Consider the following 27,307-nt stretch of genomic DNA (forward strand, 5'->3'; position numbering starts at 1 on the left):
TGCTCAAAAATATTTTACTGATAAGAGAGCAAAAAAGTTTAAAAACTATGGGCTTATGGTCCTGATATCATCGTGGGGTGCAAATTCCATCATGCAACTAGCTGCAGTAATTGCATATGAAAAAATGGCTAAAAGCGATGCATTCATACAGTGTTAACATTAATTTTTCCTGTTAAATTCAATAATCACAATTTTTATACCTCACAATTAAGGAAACTGCCACAATTTTAGTTTTTAGTGAGGTCCTTATTTTAGGGTGTTCCAATAATTTAAAAATAACCCTTTTTCAGCTGGGCAGTTTCATTGTGTACGTCCCTTTGTTGTCCCAGATGATGACAATTACTATGAGGACTCTATAATACTTCCGTCATTTGAGGAAGACTATGAGTTACAAACTGAACACATGGGAGGCTTGTTAGAATTACAGATTCGTGTATACATATCACTCACACACATACACACTTTACTTGAAAATCTACTTTTCCTTGCAAACGTCTAACTTAAACAGGTGGTATGGATGGCTAACATAATTTTAGGATTCTGAAATTTCACAGTGATCCAACATTTTGGGTCTAAAATACCCCCAACTTCTTGAATTTCTAGGTCCTGTCATGAACACTATGCCTGTAAAATTGATACTATTTATTAATCCCACTTTAACAAATGAGAAAACCAAGGCTTAGAGAAAGAAGATATGTGATCACATTATTTTTTAAAGTTATACTTATATTCAGTAAAACACAGCATCTTAAACACATAGTTTGACGTGTTCTGAGAAATACATATACTTGTCACACTATTCTGAAAGTAGTTGAAGCAGGACTTACATTCCGATTCTTTCTGCTGTCATTTTCTTACACACAATCAGCAAAATTATAAGAATTGGCAATGTCAGATATTAAAAAATTATGGCAAGTCTGTAATTCATAATTCATTCATCTTCCAAAGTCTATTTGCAGAATGACAACCAGGTATAAAAAGGCACTAGGCTGACAGTTCTTTGGAACAGAGGAGTTGGAGAGGACATTCTATAGCTCTCAGAGGGCATTAACCCAAGGGCCCAGGCATAGAAAAGCAGAGATAAGAGAACACAAGAGTGTGTAATAGTTTTGTCCAAGACATACAGAAGCTCTCTTACAGATGCATATGCTTTAAGGGCTCAGCAAGTAGATTCACTGATCTTTGAAATAAACAAGCATAATCATATTTCGAAAGAAAGAAAGAAAAAATCCAAGCCATTTGTACAATGTACTCACAGCTACTGGAAATGATATCCACCTAAAGTGGCATATGTAACTTTTATTATACTTCCAGGGGGTAGAATAGATTTATGCTTAAATTTTGGAAAACTGCTCACTGATAAAGCCATTACAGTAATTGCACTAGGTCTGTTTATTAATTTGTCACAATTAAGTCAATAAGAGCTTTACTAATGTCCTATTACTTGATTAGTTTTGAAAGTGATTATCTCAAGAACTCGACTTAATTGGAAGCCTCTCAATTTACAAGGTACATTAAACTCTCAGTAGCATCTTAAGATTATTCAACATATGCAGGTCAATTACCAGTAATCACTGTTTTGTACAAATGTTCCATAAAAACTATAGCATGACATGACAAAGAGGGAAAGCGAGATTTAATTAATAATGCTAACCTCCAGCTGACATTTCTAGGATAAAAGGGCAAGATGAACATTCACATAAAGTCTTTCTGAAACTGGGTCTGTTACTGAAAATCAAATAAAGGAAAGCCAGCAACTCTCCACCTTACAGATGAAGATAATTTGCCATGATTGCTAAATCACCAAATTGCACTGCCTGTACTCATGCCCAGCTGCACATTAATTTCCAGATTAGTAAATTACAATTAATTCTTACTATTTTCCATCACTTTTCTTTTTCTAGTTAATAAAAGAGACTGCAATCAATTATTATTCATCCCATTTTTCAGAACAGATCAACTGCAGCTACTAAGGCACAAGTAGGAAACATGGAGTGGTTAATATACCCACTGAGATTGTGAGGTCTTTAAAAATTATTGGCTGTAGTATAAACATTTTATATTGACCTTCCAATTCCCCCTGAAAGATTCAATGTAGTTAGCTGAATATTTACAATGATTAACAATTACAAGGGTTGAGAAAATGCCTTGATATCTAGGCTGATTTTCAAATACCTATTCAAATAATTTCATAAACTTCTAAATTAAACTTTATTAATTAGATATTCGAAAAGTTTGCCCCATACTAATAACGTGAGCCTGGTCTTGAGACTAATCACAGGAAAATTGATTGCTGTTTCATTAAAAACCCAGGACAGCAAGCTCCTTGAAAAGATTATTCCACTGCTGACCTGTAAAAGCACGGTATGAATTATGTGTTCCGACGTGCTCCTAATCTAAGCTCTATACACAGACTACATTTCAAATTGCCAAGGCTGATTGCCACCAATTTCGTGACTACACTGAAAAAAGCTGAATCTGTAAAACACTAGTTTTGTGTATTTTAAAAACTCGAGATGAGAGGCACTCTGACTTTGTTGCATTCAAATAACTATAATTGTCCTTAAACAAAATTTTCCTGGTGTGTTAACTGCTTAAACCATGGAGATTTAGCTGTGGGGAAAGTAGTGGTCATATTTAACAATCCAGTCTCATAGTTTTTGTACCAAGGCTCTACCTAACAAAAATTGAGGATGAAGGCCCCTTCAAACAGACTTCCCATATATCCCAAGTCATTTTTTAAGAGATGCAAACAATCCTCTTGGGATAGACTGTCTCTAAACTGTCTACACATCACCTTTGACAAATTTCTGCACTTTTAATTACTCACATGCTGCAATGTAGCCTTAAATGCAGGACCTTATGGAAGTATAGAAAAAATCGCTTTTTTCATTATCTAATCCATGTTTAAGTAAAACGTCAGCCAGTTTACTGCATTCACACGTCAGTTTTCTGCCACTGCCTCACCGAAGCACAGCAGAAGTGGTCAGTGGTGACAGACAAGAAATAATGTACAACTGAAATGTCACAATGATGTAAACTATTATGAATTGCAATTAAAAAAAATAAAGTTCCGGGGCTGGCCCCGTGGCCGAGTGGTTAAGTTCGTGCGCTCGGCTGCAGGCGGCCCAGTGTTTCGTTGGTTCGAATCCTGGGCGCGGACATGGCACTGCTCGTCAGACCACGCTGAGGCAGCGTCCCACATGCCACAACTAGAAGAACCCACAATGAAGAATACACAACTATGTACCGGGGGGCTTTGGGGAGAAAAAGGAAAAAATAAAATCTTAAAAAAAATAAAATAAAGTTTTTTTTCTTTTTTTTTTTAAAAAAAGAAGTGGTCGTGACAGATGGGAATTCATGGAGAAAGAGGGAGAGGTGATGTGGCAAAGTAATCAGAATTGCTAGAACCTGTGTTCAAAGACACAGACCTCTGCTCCTTCCTCCAGGGAATAAAAGACAATGCCCCATTTACCTGGGCATTAACTTCAATTATGACCAGAGGGGGAGGAAGAAAGGAACAGTTCAGGCACCGCAGGCTCTTCACATTCCTGCCTCCTCACAATGCGCGACTAAGAAACGGCACAGCATCCTTTGCTCAGAATTGCTTGTCCTTTAAGTCTCAATAAAGGAGACTGTACACAAAGTATACTTCAATTAAATAGTGCCACCCTTACTGTCCACTTGCAATAAATAAATGCCTTGAGTTTGGTCATGCTCCTGAGCACCTGGTACAGATGCAGTGATCTGAAGCTTGGTGAGAGGATTCAAGGATCCAGAAGAAGCCTAGCTTACCTCCTCCTCTGGAGGGAGGATGAGCTGCCTCCTGCCTTCGACCCTGCAGTGCCCTCAGGTATAGGGCCAGGTCACCAGCTGCTTATAATAAAGTCGTTTTGCTGGAAGCCACAAGAATGGCTTTCCCGACATGGCTGTCAAACAGGTACCCTCAAGTCCTTAATTCAAAATGCCTTTTTTCCCTCCCTCTACACTAAAATGGCCCAAAGTTTGCTTTCTAGTCTCATTGGATTTAGAAAAAAAAAAAAATAGTGCAAGGGAAAAAAGGACATATGAACTCTTTTTTGGGTAGTTAATGCCTGGAAATAGCTGCTTTCCAGAAGTAGCAACAAACTGCTCAGAGTTAAGCGAAAATGGGCAATTATTAACAAAAGTAAATTAATCATGGAAACAGATACTCCCCCTGCTCCCCCCTCCTCCCCACTCCCCCGGATTTTTGGAGTTGGCTGCCTCACTGAGCAGCTCTGAGATTTAAGAATCTAAACAGCTCTCTTGGCTCAGGCATGTCTTACGCTACAATGGTTCTCCTTGGACCAGCAGCATCAGCTGGGATCCTGTTAGAAAGGCAAATTCTTGAGCCTTACCCCAAACTTGCCCAACCAGAAACTCGAGGGTGGGGCCCAGCAATCTGTGTTTTAACCAGCTCTCCAGGCAATTCTTACACACTCTGAAGTTTGAGAACCACTGTTCTACTTAAGCTGGGTATTTTCAGTATTTCTAACTTTCTAATATTTCTATATATCAATAATTAAATTGACTATGAATGGGCAGGGAATTGTTCTCAAAGGTAACTGAGAAGAGAAAAGAAGGTTTCCTCAGGATATAAACACTACACTTAAAGCAGGGATTCTCAATCCTAGCTGAATGCTGGAATACCTGAGGAGCCTTGAAAAATGCCAGGACCTTACTCCAAGCCAACTGAAACCAGTTGGGGAAGGGAGGCAGCAATATTTTTAAATGCCCCAGTTATTCTAAAGCACTGGGAACGCTGCGAATCACTGATAGAAAATAACCACAGCAGTCAGACCCTTCCTAGAAGTAGGACAGCCTAAGAAGTAGGAAACAGGGCTATGTGGATGTTTATAGCAAGGATACGCACAACTTTTCACAGACTAGGTTTGTATCATGTTAATTAAGTACTAGCTAGCATGCAGGACTTGGGAAAAGAACATTACATTTTATTGCCTCACACTCTTCTTACATCTTATAGATTGAAGAGCTCCTGTTCCTAGGAGAGAATTTACCATTAAATATCACTTTTAAAAAGGAAATGAGTTTTGACCCTATAGGTTGATTCCAAAATAACTTAAAAGATAAAAAATGTTTGAGCACGGAACCACCACTATCCTGCATGGACTACAGAGACATTCTCTCCACATTCCCAGCTTATTCCCAGCAATACCATATCTCTTCCTGACATAGGAAAATGGGACTTGAGCTTGAGAATGTGTTTGAAGCACTGAGTAGTTTAAAAACTGAAGATTACCCTAAAAAGGCATCAGAAGCAAGTTAGTTCTAGCTATACACTATTTTATCGTATACCGTATATAAACGATTTTATAACGAAAATTGAGAACAAGACCCCAAGCAATAATTCCAATTTATACTTATTTCATAGCACTTTGCAATGATTAATCTTTTATGTATTAATTCATTAGATTTCCACAAAAGTCTTATGAGGTCATCAAGATAGATACTATTACTGTTGTTATTTTAGTTTTACTTATGAGAAGAAAAACTCAGTTAAGTGAATTATCCAAGGCCAAGAGCTATATTGACAATATTAATAAATAGCAGCTTTAACTATGGTAGTAATATTCTAATGTCTAATATGAATAACTTCGTGCATGTCAGTATTAAAACCTTAAGGTATGGTTATTACTATTTCCAGAAAAGTATAAATGGCCAAATGAATTAAAACAGATAAAAGAGGGAAATCTAATATAAGAAAACATCCAATCCAGGAAAAAAATAAAAACACAAAGCAGGTTAGCTTAAAATACTTGGAAAGACTGTAACTTCTTTTCTACGTTTCTAGAGTTGGTAGAACTTATCTCTGAATTCTTAACAGATCCGTAAAACACATAAATAAAAGATAAATTGTGAGATGCAGCCCTGATTTTATGCTCAGTCTACATCACTGCTATAGAACATTTTTTAGGATAACTAAGTGTTATTTTGCCTCTTAGAATATTAGCAAATCATTAAATAAGTTTGCTTACATTCATAGAATTTATTTCTTGCTATTTTTCATATTATTCTTATGATGTTAAAATATGAAATTGTACTCTGCTTTATTTTAAAACATAATACACTTCTTTCAAATTTGAAACCATACTTTAAAAAATGGTTACAAATTTCATAGTGCAGAAATTTATATTTCAACTGTCAAGTAAAAACACAGGGAGATATATGGAAAATATTTTTAAAATATTTAACCTAATTAGACTGTCTTTCATAGTTTATGTCTATTAAAACTAACCAACTATAATTTAATACTTAAGCATTTTACACCACCAAAATATTAAGAAACCCAATAAATGGACTATAGCCTTTTGTTACAATATACATACTGTATGCTTCACACAAGATAATCTTTCACTATTAGAAAACATTAAGCTATGTACTATTCTTAATTAAGCCCCCATTTCAGTTAAAGTAAAGCAATTTGCTATTTAATTATAATAATACAAAGTGCAATGTAACTAATGACATAGTACGTATTTGCATTGGATAATTAGAGTAGTCAGTAAATAAAGCTTTACAAAGCAGGAAATAAAAACAGGTGAGGGATTTGTGCTCATTCATCACCTTGCTGACTAACGAGAGCTGGAATGCAGATCAGTCATTTCCCAGCACATTCCTTAACATGCATAGTCATCGCACATGGTGTAAACAGTTCTGCTAAGCTAATGTAACCATTAGGGAGGTGTCAGCTCAGAAATCCGCAGAGAAACAAGTGATAAAATAGTCTATGGCTAAAACTAACTCATTCATCAAGAAAGACAGAATAAGTATTAGGAATGCCCAGACTGGATGCCCTGTGATGGAAACGAATAATGGGAATATTAATTATATTATTTTAAATTAAGAACACTTAAATTAGAAAACCCCAAATCTAGTAAGTTTACTCTCTACCCAGACTTGAATTATACCTAGAAATATGACAATGGTGAAATGCTTGATTTTACAAACCACAGAGGAGATTTTTCTGCTTTAAGTTGGAGAGAAAAATGCATAGGGCCTCTTGATAAGAGTAATAACAAGATCAGACACCAAATTTTGACATTTTCACATTAGAGAAATTGAGTTCTACCAAAATTTGATCTGTTAAATAGGCAATGCTCTCCTTTTGGAAGGGGTGGTATGTAGCTTATGCATCTTCATTCTACCATCCTATCAGTGAAGCCAGCACTCTGGTCTCATCGGGTACTGTGGATAACGCCTAGGTGTTGGTTCAATCAAATTACCACTGGCTATTAAATGACAATTCTGATTAACTTACAATTTACAGAGCAGCTCTTGATTTAAGAATTTATTGTGGATGCAGCAGAAGAGATAATTATAAAATATTTTTTCTGAACAGATTTTGGGGCAGAGTTCGTAATGTAGAATATGGGTGAATTATTTAGGTTCTCTGCTATTCTCATTTGCACAGATTCTGAAATCCAATTTGGCTTATTGGTGTTTTGGCTCCAAATGCATAAACCTCCCCAATTCAAAATACTGCTTGCTTTAAATTCAACCTGGTGAGTTCTTATTATCTCTCCTTGGCATCATGTTTTGTCAATTACATGAGCGAGTGGATAATATAACATGTAAGATATACATTCTGCTTTACCACTGGGCTGTGACTACTCTGACGGAAGGACCATTCTGTTCTCTTTTTAAATCAAGTGAAGAGAAGCAGAAAATCTTTCCAGGACCTAGCACAGAGACTTTGTCACAGCAGTGCCTAAAATAAATGCTTATTTTTTACAAAAAAAAAAAAGTAAAGAAACCAATTATCTCAAGGCAATAACCTGAATACTAGAGGGAGGTAAACAGATAATAGCAGTAAGTTCACATTTTTGTTAACATATAGGTATAGGCAAAGAGCAGCAGCCAAAACTATTTTCAAAATTAAGAAGGAAGAGCAGAATTATGATATTACAGACAGCATCTTCTATGCCTTTCTCATCACAATTGTGGCCAACAGTTTCAAAGCCAGTCAACAGCGAATACGCAGTTATTCTAAAAACCATCCTCAAGCACTTTTTTTCTCTTGGGCCTCCTTCTACAGACATTCCTCTATTCTGAGAAGGTAATTAAGAAAATATGATTCTGCTAGACATATTTTGTCCCCTCTCCTTTGGAACTTCTACTGGTGACAGCCTTCAAAAAACTAGAAAGCTCCATGCCAGCTACCCCTCATCCCTTGGCCCACGCTCTGAAAGTACAGATTCAGAGGAAGCAGCATATATGGACAGGCTGACATCACAACAGCACACCCTGAAACGTAATTATTGCAGAGAAATATGAAATGTTGTTTTCTTCCCCTAGAGATTCTTTAAGATGATAAACAGCCTCACAGCTGGAAGGAGAGTGGATTTGATAAGTGTACTTGATCAGGCAAAGGGATAATGGATGGATATTACTACTCCCTTTGCCAAGGCTATTGTGTGAATTTGGGTAAGTCACTGCTATTTAGTGAATAGGATTGAGAGTGGATAAAACACATAATAAAAACATTCATACAGGTTGCCAGGAAGAAATTAAAACTGTTCCTATCAGCTCTCAAATGGTCACCTAATTTCTTCCAGTTTGACCTGAAAACATCAGAGAATACATAAAGGAAATGACACATATTTTTCACTATATACAATTTTCTGTAATCTTCGAAATTAAAAAGTTCTAATGTAAAATAGAGGCTTATAAAAAACTTGAAGGCCTTGGTTAATGAATTTTCAAGAGGCATAGATATAAAGATAATAGAGGATTCAGTATTTAATAGTTTTTAGAAGTTTTCCTTTATGTACTGAAAAATATCGCCATTATACACTAAGGATAGATTTAACTAAGGAAAAATCCTCTTGGCCATTAGAAATAAACACTAAGTAGAGATAAATATGCTTTAAAATAATCCAATTTCTTATGCTTAATTCAAGAGGCTAGAACTAACTAGATGATGTCAGCACCTCACAATAACTGACTGAAGTTTTGCAAAGATGTAGGCCCACACCTGTCTCTCTTAGTTTTAGTAGGACGTTACCCAAGTTCATGACCTTCCAGGAAGCATTAAGAACTAGCTCCACGGAATCTTAGAGTAGAACGTTGGGTGAACATTCATTCCAGTACTTTAAACTTGTGGTCCTTAGCTCCAAGGTGGGCTCGTATGGTACTGATTGCTTTTGGAAATTATGTAAAAATATGTGTACTCAGAACATGCATTTTATGAGATGGCTATGTTTCATCAGAATTTCAAAGTGGCCTGTGAACTTGAAAAGGTTCACGAAAGAACTATGAAAGGAGCCTAACTTCCAGTTTACAAATCAGCCTGGAGATCTGAAATAATGGCTCTAAAGAGAAACCTACAACAGCTGTAAAACACCTGGAACCAGGTCTCTAGATAACCAATTAACTCAGTGAGCGATTGGACTACCAGACCCATATCAGTTTTCTCCGAGGGCAGGTAGGAAAAGAATGTGTTAAATGCTCACAGCGTTTTTGTAACCAGATTTTATTTCAGAAAGAGTAGTTTCTAGGTCAGAATACTATCTGTAAATAAAAAGTCTGAAGACATGGAAGGTTATATACGTGGTTACATGAGCCAAAGAAAAAACTCATGGGCCTCTAAACAAACGCCATGCTGCCTCCCAGCCAACCTCAGACCCAGTCCTGTCTTAAGACCATGCAGCCTGTGCCATGATCTTCAACCTGACAGAGAAAGCCTGAGGACCTCGAAAGACAAAATGGATCCTGAGATGTCACCTTCTACAATAGGGAACTACCTCAATTAACACGGCCCAATGGTGTGGACTCTCCCCATCTCACTGCCCCCCAAACACACACACACACACACACACACACAATTATAGACAAGTACAGGGTGATTTCAAAGTATAGATATATAACATACAAATGAAAACAAACCATCTTTAACTGATTAACCAAATAATTAATTTCATGATTTCTCATGATTAATTTTAGGAAAGAATGTCACAAAAATAAACAATTAAGAAGAAATGCACACTAATCTTGCCAAACCACCCTGTATATCTTCTTGGCATTTCTAAAACAAGAAAGCTGTTTATAAACATCTAAGTCCATATGCTAGCTCTACAGTTTACATACAGTAGGATGTTAGGCAAATGACAATCTCTCTGTGACTTGAGTTCCTTATTAGTAAAATAGAGACAAGAACAGTACTGACCTTTTTGGGTTGTTGTGAGGATTAAATGTGGTAATACATGTAAAGTGCCTAGAACAAAGCTGCATATTTTATGATGATAAACAGCTATCATCATCATCACTATCATCATCACAAAGAGGCACATATGCCATTAAGTACTTATGGGGGAGAAAGAGTTAAGGAGGAAGCTTAAGATAAAATTGTCTATTAACAAAGTGCTCCAGCTATCATGAAAATTCAAACTACCCCCTAGGAGAATACCGGAAAGGCTGTTCAGCCCAGGTTTTTCTTGGGGACACATTCCCACAGACTTGGCACACGAGGGTTCTCCACCCAAATGGGTTGAGAAGGTTGGGCTGATCTGGGTCAGTGGAGCAGCTCCCTTCCCTCCTTGTAACTGTAGGCTGGGCAGCTCAGGTGCTTCTAGTCTCCGTCACACCAGCTTGTTGCATGGGAGATCTGATTCGTCCAAGTGTTCCATCTCTGCAATATCTCTGACCAGTGGCTTAACTGAGGGAAGCGCACTTAGGAATTGGCTTCTATGAAAGTGAAATGCTTTGATGACAATTTTAAAGATAACGTGACACTCTTGGAATCTATGGAGGGGGACAGTATCACTGATGCAACATCACCATCAAATAGTGAAAACCTCAAATCACGTTTGGCTTGGATGATTCTGTTAGGATCATGCTATCCCATGAAGGGACCCATCTAAGGCCACGGAACACTGAAGAACTAATAGCTTCCAACAGAAGGACAGATGCCAAGACTCCCAATGGTGTCAGTCACGGACATCACACAAGTAATGACCCATCCAGTGTCTATTTGTTACGCCACAATCTTGAATATTCCAACTTAAAATACGTTGTTGAAAACAAAGAGTTTTACCTTTTCATATTCAGCAATGCCCAAGGTATTCCAGTGGGAGTGTGAAATGCAGGTAGCAATTTTAGCCCAAGTTCCACTGCTTTCTTTCGAAATATCTGAAAAAAACAGTTAAGTAAGCTACTGTTGTAAGCAAAACAAAAAGTACTGTACTACTATCTCACATTTAGCACTTTTCTACTTTAAAATTTTCTTTATATGAAAAAATAGAAATTTCTCAAACAACAGAATTACCTAGCAAAGCAAGAGTGGTCCAGGGGCCATCGTACTGTGGGGAATTTATTCCCAATCTTGGTTGCCCATTAGAATCATGGGGGCAGATTTGAACAATACTTATTCCTGGGTCGCACTCCTGAGATTCTAATTTGTGTGGTTTGGGGCTTCCAGATGAGAATCTTTTAAAGCACCATAGGTGATGTCAGGTGATTCCCATGTGCAAGCAAGGGGGAGAACCATTGATGCTGGAAGAGAAGTACCGGACTGAAAGTCAGGAGGTGGGGTCCTGTTCCAGCTTCACCTACTTACTAGTGCACAGAGAAAGGAGGAGTTTTAAAAAGACGTATTATAATAAGTAATCCAGTTACACCAATGTTGATGCTATTTCTGAAACCCTACTCTTTTGGAATCTAACTCGCATTTAGTAATGAAAGTTAAGAAAGTAATGAGTTTTAATGTAAAAATTTGGTAGACAATCAATTTAGATAAAGTTAACATTTCTGATCTACAAATAAGGACACAGACATTTGTAGTATATAGAAAATGCTCAAAAAGAGAGGTACCATTTTTCTCGACAAATTATTATAACTTTATTTAAAGTGGATAATTTCCTGTTTCAAGAACTAATAGTGTGTGGAAGGAGAGGAGAAAGAAAAATAGACCAAGAAGTATATTCTTCTTCCTTCTCTTTCTCTGCCTTACCCTAGAGATCTCCAAATTCTCTTCTGCTGTAAGGGATTATCCAATCACTGCCCAGTCATCTGTTGACTTTCTAGTTTCCAGCCAACTTTTTAAACTGTTAATTAATTAACTCTTTTTCAAGAAACTTACATCAGATGGAAGTCAAATTATGTATCTAAAACACCATCATAGACGTGGATGGACCTCGAGGGTATTATGTTAAGCGAAATAAGCCAGTCAGAGAAAGATGAACTCCATATGACTCCACTCATAGGTGGAAGTTAGCATATTGATAAGGAGATCTGATCGGTGGTTACCAGGGAAAAGGGGGGGTGGGGGGAGGGCACAAAGGGGGAAGTGGTGTACCCACAACATGACTAACAAAAATGTACAACTGAAATCTCACAAGGTTGTAATCTATCATAACATTAATAAAAAAAAAAAAACACCATCATAGATATTATAAACATATGGCATGGGAGTTAAGGGCGCAGGCTTCGAATGATTGAATTTGAATACAATGACTGTATTCAAATCTCAGCTCCATTTCTTCACATTGCCTCATCTTGGGCAAATGGCTTAATCTCTCTGTGCCTAAACTTCCTCATCTATAAAATGCGAATAACAATAGTGTTTACTATTTTAAAAATTGTGGAAAGAAATGAATGCATTATTATATTTAAAGACCTAGGACACGTAGTAATCACTCTAGAAGGGGAGTTGTAGTTTTTATGGTGCTAATGATAAAGGGATTTCCTCAAGAGCTTTCCCTATTTACTGCATGAAATTTCTTCTAGTCTTGGCTTTTCTTCAACTACTGTTTTGGTACCTTCTACTCAGGTTCTCTCTCTATCTGTGTGTGTGTGTGTGTGTCCCTTCCTCCCAATACACACACTCTTTTTTTTTTTTTAAACATTTTATTTTTTTCCTTTTTCTCCCCAAAGTCCCCCGGGTACATAGTTCTATATTCTTCCTTGTGGGTCCTTCCAGTTGTGGCATGTGGGACGCTGCCTCAATGTGGTTTGATGAGCAGTGCCATGTCCGCACCCAGGATTTGAACCAACGAAACACTGGGCCGCCTGCAGCGGAGTGCACGAACTTACCCACTCGGCCACAGGGCCAGCCCCCCAATACACACACTCTTAATCATAAGCATTCATTCTCCAGAGCTAGGTCCTCAGTTCTCATCACCTGTTTGCATTCCCAAATTCAACTTTGCATTTTAGCTACAGTTCTGAACTCACGCTTGCATGCTCACATCACAATTTGCGTGTCTTGTTGTCTTTTGAGACTTAACATGCCCAGGATGAAATAATCATTTAATGTCCCAGGCAAACTTCCCCCAGTTCCATCACTGACACTACTGTTCAGCTAGTCCCTGGGGCTCAAGAGAAAATGCATTTTGACTTTTGATTTATCGCTCTTCAGTCATCAAGTATCAATGTTAATTTCCCTGAAATGTCTCATATACAGCTCATTCCCTTTCCATGATAAGAGCATAGTCCATATTCTCTTCTCTGGGTACAATGAAGTGGCAAGATAAAAAAGAAGGTCCTTGGGGCTGGCCAATGGCTGAGTGGTTAAAGTTCCACATGCTCCGCTTTGGCGGCCACGGTTAATGGGTTGGGATCCCAGGTGTGGACTTATTCCACTCATCAGCCATGCTGTGGAGGCATCCCACATATAAAGTAGAGGGAGATTGGCGAAGATGTTAGCTCAGAGCTAATCTTCTTCAAGCAAAAAAAGAGCAGAATTGGCAACGGATGTTAGCTCAGCATGAATCTTCCTCACACATACACAAACACACATACACACAAAACGAAGGTCCTTTTACCTAGTCTCTCATTCTCCAGGATTTCCCCTCCTGTCTCCATTAATCAATCTGCATCTATATTACAAATTTTTCTTTTTATGATACAACTTTCTTGTTCAAGAAACCATAATGATTCCCTCTGTTGTCTAAAACATCAGGTCAAAACTGATCTACTGACTTTCCAATGACCTCTATGAATCAGACCAATTTATTATCTTCTGTTCTCTCAAAGACCACTCTGGCTCCAGCTTGAGTCTTCATAGTCTCAAGCACTCATTCAAGTTCAGTCCACTTTAATATCTTTTTTTTAATGTCTTTCCCCCAGCTTTCTTGCGATAAAAGTGACATGTAACACTGTGTACAATGTGATGATTTGATACCTGCATATATTGTGAAATAATTATCACAATAAGGTTAGTTAACACTTCCATCTTCTTGCATAATTACCTTTTTCTGTGTGTGTGTCGTGCCACCTTAGTGTGTATTTATTTACACAATTCTCTCATCCCCAAACACCCTTTTCTGTCTCCTTTTGGCCAATCCAAATTCACCCATTCTTCAAGGCCCAGGTCAAGTCAATGCCAGGCTGAAATCTTTGCCTTCTGTGAACTCCTACAGTGACAAAAGGCATCACACAAGTGGCATCTGATTACAGAAAGCTAAATGTTCTCTTGTGTTAATCTCTTGTATCCCCAAGTAATTTTCTTTTCTTTCTAAAGGTAGAGAAAAAGACCTCCATTTCTCCTTCATTGCCTATTATCCAACCCAGATTAGGCCATTTTGTATTTAATTTATTGCTATCACCACAGTTTTCCTATCAGTAGTGATTGGAAAGATAAGTATAATCTCAGTTAACAGGAAGCAGTGGCCCTTCCCATCACAAGGTTTTTGCCTTTGCTGTTTCCTTTGGCTGCAAAGCTCTTTCCCTAGCTCTTCACAAGCCTAGTTCATGCTTAACTTCAGGAATCTGCAGAAGAGAGGTCTTTCTTAACAACCCCACATAAAGCTGGCAGTTCTCATTTACTGGTTATCATATCACTTTGTTTATTTCCATCCCACTATTTATCACATCCTAACTATTTTTTTATTTTTATTTTTTGGTGAGGAAGATTGGCCCTGAGTTAACAACCATTGCCAATCTTCCTCTTTTTGCTTGAGAAGATTGTCCCTAAGCTAACATCTATGCCAGTCTTCCTCTATTTTGTATGTGGGATGCTGCCACAGCATGGCTGGATGAGCAGTACATAGGTCTGCACCCAGGATCTGAGACAATGAATGCTGGGCTGCCAAAGTGGAGCCAATGAACTTAACTGCTACACCACGGGGCCAGGCCCCTAATTATCTTATTTGCTTTCTTGTTAAATGTTTGACAACTCCACTAGACGTAAGCTTCATGAATGCATGAACTTTGTGTTGTTAGTTGGTATATCCATATACCTAGTATCCTGCAAAGTAACTGGTACTCAATACATGTTAATTTAATAAATGAATGAATCGATCAAAGATTAACACACTGGGGCAGTGTAATGAGAAACCATTGATATTCTACTGTTTGCAAAGTGCTCTATCCTATTCCACTGGTTTCTACTGTCTGCAAATAATTATGTCAAGTGTTCTGGAGTCTCCATCTTGGACACAATTACAAAACAGTTTCAGATGAAAACATTAATTAACCTATTGATGCTTTAAATGAAATCAAACGTGAGCTTGAGTCAATTCCAATTCTTAATGTTTGATTTGTTACTTCCTCCTGAGAGATGAGGAGAGGTTACTTGGAGGAGGAATCCAGATTCTCAAAGAAAACATCTTTCTACCTAAATTGGTGAGTATGTGATAAAATTCCAAACTAGCTTATAAAGTTAATATTGTTAAAAGAATAAAGGAGAAATGTTACAAATCATTCTAAAGGGCAGTTAAGGTTTAACCAGCACATTTTGGATACAGTGCAGAAAAGCAAATGAGCACAAAAAGTTTACTAAGTGATACTTCATATTCCTTCAAATGGGGCAGGCCTGATGGATGGGGCCAGAACGTGGATCCTAGGATGGCTCTCCTACAGCTTCCACGGGATGCCTGGGCCTGTCACTTAACTTCTCTTGTTCTCAGTTTCCCCAGTGAAATGGGAGACCAGGGCCGATAATTTCTAATTTTGATTTATCACTGGAAAAACTAGCACTCAGAAGTCACAAAGCTAGTACTAAAATGAGACTGGCAAAATAGCAAAATTATTACCATTTTCTTATAAAGGTAGAAAATGCTAATTTGCCACCCAATTCTTAGTGAATCTTGGTTTCCAAGGTTTGTTGCTACTTACATTTGGTGGGGAAGATTTTATAAAGTTAAGAGGGCAAGATGAAAAATGACAGTTAATAAAATGTAACTCATGCTGATAATAGAAGACATTTTCTTTTCTAAAAAAATGACCATTAAACTTAAATAGAGTTTTTGTGCAACTTGTACACTCAGTTTGAGATGGGCAGACATCTTGTGACCCAATAGGAATCTTCAAAAAGATTCTGCATTACAGAGATGCTGATTATATTCATAGCAAAAATGAAAATTAATAGAATTTGCTGAAAGAAGTGATGGTACCATATGATGAAACAGCTTCTAAACTAATCTTTCAAGCGTGTAACTAACAAATAAGTTTAAATAAAAACTTTTAGAGTCTAAAGAATTTCAAAATAACTACACCCAAACTATCTTTTCATTACACTTAAGTAACATCATCACAGTTTTACTGCTGCTTTTGATCAATGTTTCAAAAACTTCAGACTTTAGAATCTATCAAATAACAACAATTATCTTCTTATTTTACCCTTACAGATAGGATTAGACAAGGACGTAGACAAGATGTATGGCTTCCCGTGTCTTTCTAGTTTGCAGATCCCTGAAGAACTGTACAAGAATATTTACATGCCAGAGCAAAGAGGAAGGGAAGAAGGAATGAATAAGAACAAACAGCTCTGGAAAGCACCAGTTTCAGTTCAGACGTGCTTCAGTTTGAAATGTATAATCAATATCAAAGGTTTTCTTCAAATGCTCATGCTGAAAAACCTCACTGTTAAAAGATCAAAAACTAATTTCCCATTAGTATAAGCAGGGTTTACCTATTACTCATTTTTGCTACATAAAGCTTTCAGCAGAAGATGCCACAGATATGATAAATATCTTTGGCTGAAAATAACTCGAATAACCTACATATCGTTAGCTGAGTTGATTAATGCACATAAAATAGGCAAAATTTAATCACTCAACCAATAAGTACTTATTGAGCTACTCTGGCTTTTCAATTTAGGGTGGAACCTCTAATGGTTTAAATATTCAAATAAAGATTTATAAAAATAGTTAATCCAGCAGAAACTTACAGCTGGAAGAGGAATCAAAGGTTGTCTAGTTCCATAGTTTTGGTATACAGAGGAAGAAACTAAGGTTCAGAGAAGCCCTATTCTAGTTAAATGCTCTGATGTGGGATGGTTAGATGACAGCTACAGCCAAGTGCATGCCAGCTTCATGCCATCTCAGATACATGTAATTCTTTTGATCTAGAGGGACTCACTCCTGTGAGTTCCTTGCATGTGTGTGTGCACACATCTTTTTTTCACTGCCTCTTTCTGATCTTCCCATTCTCTTTCTAATTAAGCAAAACCCCAAACTGAGTTTTTTAAATTAAAAGAATTATTTGCTGTAATTTTCAATTGTACTATGAACTGCATCTTTAAAAATTTATAAATTTAATTAGATAAATACTTTTGTCAGTGGTTTTGTTTTCTTCCCTGTGATTCAGTACAATTCAGTTTTTAGCCTTTAGGCAATCAGATGAAGAACGTGTTCTTCATGTTCCTGAAAAAGGAAAGCACTAAGATTTCCCCAACTTGTTTACTCAAAATAGAGAGGATGCACGCTAACCTGCCAGTAACCATGAGTTACAACCAAGAAGAATCGATGTAACTGTACCTTAGACTTGAGTTTCTAATGTATGAAAGAAATGTATGAAAGAAAAAGCTTAAGTATAATTAACAAATCTAGATATAGAATGCTCTAGTGAATAGGCATTTTCAACTTAGATAACTTTTAAAATATTTATTCTCATGAAAAAATTAACAGCTAGTGAAATTTAAAAAAAAATTGTTTGCTTTTATACTCTCCCCTAGTCAAAATGAATAAATGTTGATAAATGAGTGAATAAAGTTGTATCTGGATACTGATTTTTTTCCCTGAGGGCTCTGATTTCATTCCCTAGCTCTTGAATGGGGAAGATTTTATAAAATTAAGAGGGCAAGATGAAAAATCAAGAGAAATACTGGGGAGAATTTCAGGTTGCTGCTCAAAGTAGACACCCCCAGTACCCACGTGGGCAGCAACCAATGCTACCGACCCCTGCAACTGGTCCTGTGATTTCCCTGAGCCTGAGCCAGGGTCAAGGTGCCCGGTAACAGGCATACCGAACAGGGCATCAGGGCACCGAGTTCTATTTCTGGGCCTGCTACTCACCAGTTCCGCCACTTCTCTAATTTTCTCTTTGGTAAAATGAGGGCACAAGACAAGACACTTTCTGAGGTACTTTTCTGCTCCACAGGATATGGTTTTAAGACTTAAGAAGCACTTACTACATGTTTCCCAACGTGATAAGGACTATAACAGAGAGACATAGGAAAAAATAAGATCCCTGATCTGAAGGAGCTTGCAGCAGGGAAGGCAAGTCAGCCATAGAAAACCACGTAAACATAAAACACAACACTGTAAAATAATACGAACCAACATAGCAGTAGAGAATAAATTAGTGATATAGGCTGGAGCTATGGGAATACAACAAAAAGAGACAGTGAGTTAGGTCTTACAGGAGAGGTAAGATTGGAGAGGTGGCACTTGTCTGGGTGCAGACGTGTGTTTATTTGGGGGTAGGTACGTACATGTCTGTGCACACACTCTGGGTTAATGCAGCAGAAGACAGGAGATAACGCAAAAGGGGAGAGGAAGGAGCCTGACAGAGAGCAGGGCAGAGAGCTGGATTAATAGGTTCTAGAAAATGGTAAGAAAGAAACAGACGAAATAAGCTAATGACCTTAAATATCAGGGAGAGAAGTTAAACGTTGGTTACAAGAGCACATCAGACATCTCAGGGATGTCCCACCCCTTAGGATCTTAGTGCCTCCCTTCTACAAGAGGAAGGGTTTCTGGATCACCAGGGTTCTGAGAAATGGAGCAGGGAGAAAGGCAGTAGTTCTCATTGGTTATGGAACTTTCCTGAGTTGGAAGGGTAAAGATACCTAAATGACAACACCAAGACACATTATAATGGCTGACTGATAGAGGAAACAGCTCGAGAAATAATTAGGGTCCTTTAAAAAAGTGTTTTCTGAAGAAGAAAGTATACATTTATCGTAGAGATAAATGGGGCAGCAGGGAGCTGGGAAAAAGGAATTAGTACGATGATAGAAAGTTATTTGTCTCTCTTCTAACATGCATTAAATATGGAAGTTAAAAATGCACCGAAGAGGAGAGGAAACCAACGGTTCTATAGCTCTTGTGCTTAGAATTATCCTTAAATGTATCACACATGGTGTTATCTTAGATGTTCTAACTCTAAAGCAATGGGCCAAGAACAATAAATATCAGCCTAATAGTCCAAGCCATTATACAGTGCTTAAAGATGGGCTGTTGAGCTGCTCATTCTATCTCAATTTAGGTTTAAAAAATGGGCAAGGGACCAACATCATGTTTTGAAAAATTTGCAGTATGTTGTTAATATTTTATATTAGATAAATATGCCAAATAGTTTCTGAACACACATTTCACACCAAAAGGAAACATCTTTTAAAAAAATGTATAATTTTTTTGCCTGCTAAAGAGACAGGATTTATGAAAGCATGTACTCTATCTGGCTATGATTTCTAACAGAATTTGTGGAATCCACCATATAGAGGTTGTTAAAATGTGATATCGTAGTGTTAAAATAGGGACTGTTCTGTTTACTATTCATTTGCAGGTAAAAATAACACATCATTTGAAATATACAAAATCCAGGCTTGGAAAACTTTGTTCAATAGAAAGATAAGAGGAAGAAAATAGCCTCGTCTATGCAAGTACAGGCATACCTCGCTTTATTGAGCTTTGCGGACACTGTCTACTGTGATTCCTTGGCATTTTTGACTTATGAGGCATTCTATGCTAGCGAATTTTTCCAGATACTGAATCTCACCTCTATAGAGCATCGAAATATTTCTAGTTCAATCTTTTTATTTGTATCAGTTTTAAAAACATGTTTATCTGTTCTTTGATTTAGGGAAATACACAGGGATCCTGTCTTGGTGAGTCCGCATCAGCATCACAGACAGACAATGAGTTTGGGGGAGATTGGTTCCCTGTTACCAGCTGACTGAGCTGTATGATCTTGAGCACACACTTACCCCCTCTGTGCCTCAGTTTCTAAATATGTGAACAGGGACTCATTCTCCCAAATCACAAGATGATTAAATGTGATTAAATGCACAAGTGCTTTTTAAAGAGCAATAATAGTTTTCATCATCACTGTTCTTCTCTATAAGAGAGTGGTTCCCGCAGGAATAATGGAAGGATATGAGGCTTTTTGTCCATACACTAAATGGTCCAAAAACTGCTGAGGTTTTATTGTCTGCTTTCCATAGTCCTACCATTTCTTTCTGTTATTAGCTATCAGTTCATTGCAATGGAGATGGCTCACTGTTGTAGTGTATTTGCCCCCCCTTCTAAGTTGCCGACTAATTGTGTAAGCAGTTGTCTGTACATGGCCTGAGGAAAAGTTCAACGTCTCTTTCGTGTCTCTCTTATGGTGAAGGGCACGAGCTTCAGGAAATGTGCCCTTTTTGTGTCAGATGACTGAATTTGAACTATGGACTCTATAGGTATGAAAAAACAATGAATTAGTTTATTATTAGAATTAGAAGTAGAAATATTACATAGGAGTAAAAGTTTGCAAACTTACAAAGTAAACTAAATACCTATGCCTACTTGGTTTGTTTGCTTTTTTTTTTTTTTTTACCATATATCAGACAAGGGGTTAATATCCAAAATACACAAAGAACTCATACAGCTCAACAACCCAATTAAAAAATGGGCAAAAGATCTGAACAGAGATTTCTCCAAAGAAGATATATGGATGGCCAACAGGCATGGGAAAAGATGCTCAACATCATTAGCTATCAGGGAAATGCAAACCAAAACTACAATGAGGTATCACCTCACTCCAGTCAGAATGGCTATAATCAACAAGACAGGAAACAACAAGTGTTGGAGAGGATGTGGAGAGAAGGGAACCCTCGTACACTGCTGGTGGAAGTGCAAACTGGTGCAGCCACTATGGAAAGCAGTATAGAGTATCCTCAGAAAATTAAGAATAGATCTACCATATGACCCAGCTAGCCCACTGCTGGGAATTTATCCAAAGAACATGAAAATGCAAAGGCATAAAGATACCTGCACCCCTATGTTCATTGCAGCATTATACACAACAGCCAAGACTTGGAAGCAACCTAGGTTCCCATCAAGGGAAGAATGGATAAAGAATATGTGGTATTTATACACAATGGAGTACTACTCAGCCATAAGAAATGATGAAATCTGGCCATTTGTGACAACATGGATGGTCCTTGAGGGTATTCTGCTGAGTGAAATAAGTCAGAGGGAGAAAGTCAAATAGTGTATGATCTCACTCATAAGTAGAAGATAAAAACAATGACAAACAAACACAAAGCAACGGAGATTGGATTGGTGGTTATCACAGGGGAAGGGGGGCGAGGGCAAAAGGGGTGATTAGGCTCACATGTGAGGGGATGGGCTATAATTAGTTTTTGGGTGGTAAACATGATGTAATCTACACAGAATTTGAAATATATTAGGATGTACATCTGAAAAAAAAAGTAAAATGGAAGCAACTCTTTTTTCATTCTATCTAACCAAATATAAACCTACCTGGTTGTGCATCTAATGCCATTAAACTAGTAGTTTTGGATTTCTGCATAACCCTCCTCTATCATATATCATACATGATACTTCTAAATTGCCTTTGGGCACAGAGTTAATAATTTCACGTGTCAGCTGATGGATGGACATTTTAAGTTACCAAATGGTGACGCTGCTGGACAGGAAATTTGGCAGAAGTGCTATTTTCGTCTTATGTCTGTGCCCCCCGAAGCAAACTGGTTAACCTCTCCACCTCGGTTGCCACATCTACAAAATAGAGAAGTAGGTCTTTGCACCTTAGAACTCAGAGAAGTTCTCTCTTTTCCCCATTCTTTGTTTCCATACTAAAATTAAATTTTTAATTTTTCTTATTATATAATAAATATATTCTCATTATTGAAAAACCATAAAATTAGACAAGAAATATAAAATCTCATTAATCCTATCCACCTAGACTCAACTGTTGTTAACATCTTAAGTGTCTATCTTCTAAACGGTATTGATTGCATTTTTGGGGAAAATGGCATCATTCCATACATACTGTTGTGTAATGTTTTAAATCCATCCCCAGCAACTTAATCTACATTAAATGCAACATTTTATATCAGAGGTCAGCAAATATTTTCTGTAAAGGGTCAGACAATATTTTAGTCTTTGCCAGCCACATACTCTCTGTATCTCATGGGTTTTTTTTTTTTCTTTTATAATTCTTTAAAATGTAAAAACCATTGTTAGCTCTGGTAGTACAAAAACAGGTCTCAGGCTGCATTTGGCCAGAGTGCTATAGTTTGCTGACCCCTGTTTTCTATTAATAGACATGTTTCTGTAACATCTTTTTAAAAACAGCTATATCGTATGCCAGTGTATGGATATGCCAGAACCTCGTAAGCAAGGCCCCTCGTATCTGACACCTAGGTTTCTGCTGTCTTGATATTACAAACAGCAGTGGAATGAACATCCCTGTACATCCTTATTTGTATACATGCCTGTTTCCTCAGTTTAAATGTTTGAAAGTGGAATTTCTAGTCAGAGGGGCTTCACTCATTCATTCACCCACTTGCCAACTATAGTTGGAGGGTCAAAGCAGCCAGAGAGAAAAGGTAAATGAACGGCGTGTCTGGAGTTTGCCAACCCCTGGATTACATCAACTTCATCGAAAGCATCTCAAATATTTTTCACTTAAATTAAGAGGCTTTAAAATATTTCCTCTATCCTATTTCATGATAACACCACATCTGTTTTTAATAGATCAGTGTTATATTCTTACAGTACCATAAATAAGTCAATGAAACAATGTCTTGTATTAATAATAATAATCACCAGAATATCAAAATGTCACATAGCTCAATACTTTTCTTATTAGTAGACTTTTGAAAATACCAAATGGAAATAATTTGGGAGGCATTTCCTCTTTAAAATAAAAACATAAATAATAACTAACAGGAAACATAATTTATCTTGTCCATTGTGGCCACTCTTCCATTATCTGAATGCTCTTTAAAGCTATGAGACACACACACACAAACACACACTCTTCAACACAGTTTCAACTTTCTAAATTATAAGCTTTCAAAAAGGAAACTTTTGATAATTCTGACCTTTTAAAAATGTCAATCCATTTATTCAACAAATATTTACTGAGTGCCTATGTACTACCTGCCAAATTGCACCAGGCACTTGGATTCCTAAGTAAACAAGACAGCTGTGGTCAATGACTCATAATAACACTTGTTTTTGAATGACACTGGAAAAATGTCTCCAGAGTATTATTTTACGATACACAGGAAAGGATCAAAAAATAACTTCCATGTCTTCTCCAAAATGAAAATGAAGACGAACATAATATTGTTGTGAGCACTGTACAAGGTAATCAGACAAACCCTTGCCATCAGTCTGACCAGGTAAAACTGGCAAAACTATCAGAGATACAGAGAAATACAGTTGCACAAAGCTATAGAGAAAGTTATCATCAGGTGTTTTTGAAGATCTGAAATTCAGCTTCAGACAAAGCAGACTTCCCCATTATGATCTATGTACATCTTATGTACATCTTTTCTTCTGTGACTGCTCAACATCTTAGCAATCAGATGGGAATCAACCTTCATAGCTAAGGAACTGATCTATTATTAGATCTCTTCAAGAGAAATACTCTAGTAGAAAGATTGGGATAGCAGCACTATGTGTTCAAAGAAGTAAGACTCATGGACAGAGAAAGACAAATGCTGTATGAAATTACTTATATGTGGACCCTAAAAACGTTGAACTAATAGAAACAGAGAGTAGAATGGTGGTTGCCAAAGGCAGAGTTGGGGGTGGGGAAAATGGGGAGATGTCAGTCAATGGGTACAAATTTCCAGTTATAAGATGAATAAGTTCTAGGATCTAATGTACAGCATGGTGATTATAGTTAACAATGCTGTATTACATACTTGAAAGCTGCTAAGAGAGTCGATCTTAAATGTTCTCCCCACAAAAAAGAAATAGTAATTATGTGAGGAGATGGAGGTATTAACTAACCCCACTGTGGTAATCATTCCACAATATATAAGAGTATCAAATCAACATGTGGTACATCTTAAACTTACACAATGTTACATGTCAATTATATCTCAATCAAGCTGGCAAAAAAGCAAGATTCAAAGTTATGAGGTAAAGCACAGTAGAGAAAACATGGCAGTCAAGGACAAAAGAGGAGTAAAACACAAGCGATAGAGGGTGGACTTCAATCCACAGCCCAGTCTAATGGCCAGGTGGCAGACCCACAGAATCAAGGTGCAAAAGAAATGGAATCAAGCTCTTTTAACATTAAACAAATAGCAACACACCACATAAAAACTTGATAGGAACGCTGAAAATTTCATCTGCTAACAAAAGTAGCATGAAGGTGGGGTATTGTTGCTGTGGCCCTAATGTTAGTCACTACAAGGTGGTACTGTTGAAGACAAATGACTCAGGGACCCTGGGAAAAAGCAACTATCTTTCTTTAGGGGTTGTGACAAAAAAACAAAAACCAACAAAAATTTTGGCAAAGTCCAATATGGATGTTGGACTTTGAGGACATAAGATTTCAAAAGACTCATTAAAAAGCTTCATTATATGTTAGAGTAATGATAGAAATTTGTGTCACATATTCTTCAGGGATTATGAGAAAGGGCTCTTTCTCATAAATAAAGCAAAAGATTTGCTTTATTTAACTGGAGTTTTCTTTAATATAAATAAAACCCCAAATAGGTTATACTCCATTTGATGCCATGTTTGCCAAATTTTAGGAAAGGAGCTTTATTATGATTCCCAAGAAAGGAAATGTTTTTCTCAATTTTTGATCTAGTGAATTAGGACATGGTTTCCCAAACAATGATGACAACCAAATCTGGATGTCTATTTTCTTAGTTCACTTTTTAAAAAAAGGAATCCTGTTAACTGCAACAGGAGGGTTTCATGGTGTTAGGTCAGTGGTTCTCAAAGTGTGGTTCTCAGACCAGCTGCATCAGCATCACCTGGGAACTTGTAAGAAATGCAAATTATCAGGCCCCCTGCCAGATTTACAGAATCAGAGACCCTGAGCGTGGAGCTCGTAAGTCTGTTTTAATAAATGTTCCTAGGGATTCTAATGTGGGGGACCGGCATTGGCCACCCCAAGATATGTCTCTTTGGCATGAGGATTATTTGGGGCTGGTTACTTTTAATAAACTGCAGATGGGAAGGAGGCTCTGAGGAGTGGAACTTGCTTGCCCTTTGTTAGGAGACATTTACATTGTAAAGGAACTCTCCATCTGTAAAGGTGTCTCCCTCTCTGTACCAGGAAGAAGGGGGAGATGACTTTATCTCTAGAAACTCTTAATCAATGCCAAAGGCAAGGACTTAAATCTGCATTTGTTTACTGTACTTGTGTTAATCTCCCATGATCGACTCCCCCTCCATCCCCAACATCCTCCTTTGTCATTTGCTGAAGATGATATTTAAGGTGGGGGCTTCAGCCATTTTGGTGAGTTGCTCAGCTTGCCTGAGCCCCTCCCAGGTATACATGTTATAAAGCTTTGTTTAATTTTCTCCTGTTATTCTGTCTCATGCGAATTTAATTTGTTCTCTGGCCAGACGAACCCAGAGAGGGTAGAGGAAATGTCTTCCTCCCCTACACTAATATATACCTCAGGTTGAGAAGCACTGAACTAGGTGGACTCAGGTAATTCTATAAAAATGGAAAATGAAGTGACTGGAAATAATACTTTAATCAAAATATTTATCTAATATCACAGGTATTATACTGTTTCTGCAGCAAACTGGGAAAAAAATCTTTAAAAATCTTTAAGTTTAGCCAACAGCACAAGAGGTATTAAGCCATGTGATGCTGAATTTGCAGTTTAACAGCCAACTCTCCATTTGCTGTTTGCCTGATGTTTAAGAGCATATGGGACAGCCAATTCCTAAACGAATGGCAGTCATCACTGCATAATTTCAGTCTGGTGTGCTTGCCACTGTGGTTTAGGAGCTTATTTTACTGTTAAGTCATGTCTCTAAGTCACTTAACAGCATTAGAATGGAAAGATATGGTCAAATTTATGAGGCCAAGAAGGAACCTCCTGTGAGTACTTTATACCACGTTGAGAATCTGATTGGTTCACAGCACAGCATTTATTAGTTTTTTCTCTCTTATACAGACTCTATTGCAAATCAGCACACAATAGTATTCAATTTTAAAGGGCCCTTTATATGTAAAGTAGCTCTTATTTCTATTTGTGGCAGTTCACAAGTAAAATAACCTTGTTTAGCATAGGACTAGTCATACAAGGTGAAAAACATTAAAAAAAATTATTTTTCAACAGTGAGAGCTACGCCAATATTGTAGATCTGAAATAACGTCATTGAGAAACATTTGTAAAATGAGGCGTGACATATTAATAGTGAAGAAAATGTATGTACAACTTTCTTAAGATATATTTTGGATTTCTTTTTGTTGAAGTTCTTAATAAGGAAATCAATAGGCAAGAAATGGAAACTGTGGATATATGCAAGTATTTCTTGATGTCTAGATCCCTCAGGAAACTTGGAAAATTTAAATACATGAACATTTCTTAAAGTTTCCTAAGGCCTTTCCAAACTCTTTTCACACAGGATAAACTTCATTTATCAATGATTAGAATCCAGAATGGTGGTGGTGGTTGGGGGGGGGGGGGGGGGGCGGAATCACCATACTGGTTTTGTGCTGGTTGAATAACTTTTTGCATTTGAAAAATCATAACAAAGACTTTCGACTAAGAAATGCAAATGTATTTAAATGAAGTAATCACACAACTAGTTATGATCATGGACCATGCGTATTTTAGTAAAGCGGACTGCAAACCAAATCTTTTGAGGCAACTCCTCTTTTCCCTATGAGTTTCTTTCTTTTCCTCCCCTCCTTCTTTCTTGCTTCCCTCTTTCCTAAACACCTTCCTCTTGTAAAGCTCTTGCAATAATACATACTTACACTTGATAAAATTTCAAGATATAAAGAACGGAAAGATATTTCCCTCCAAGTTACCGCTAACATGCTAACTATATTTGAAAGCGAATATTCAGACATAAACTATAAAATCTGAACATGC

General features: G+C 37.3%; 1 protein-coding gene across 4 annotated transcripts in view; it reads right to left on the minus strand.

Annotated features, from left to right (window-relative positions):
* MAN1A1 (mannosidase alpha class 1A member 1) overlaps positions 1 to 27,307 on the minus strand; it is a 162,613-nt gene that overhangs the window by 57,320 nt on the left and 77,986 nt on the right. For all 4 annotated transcript variants that reach the window (XM_008527151.2, XM_008527153.2, XM_008527152.2 and 1 more), the window contains exon 6: positions 11,075 to 11,169. In XM_008527151.2, the coding sequence (XP_008525373.2) occupies positions 11,075 to 11,169 (95 nt within the window). The remainder of the gene's footprint in view (positions 1 to 11,074; positions 11,170 to 27,307) is intronic.

The sequence above is a fragment of the Equus przewalskii genome, chromosome 9 (genome assembly GCF_037783145.1).
Source record: "Equus przewalskii isolate Varuska chromosome 9, EquPr2, whole genome shotgun sequence".
NCBI classification, from domain to species: domain Eukaryota; kingdom Metazoa; phylum Chordata; class Mammalia; order Perissodactyla; family Equidae; genus Equus; species Equus przewalskii.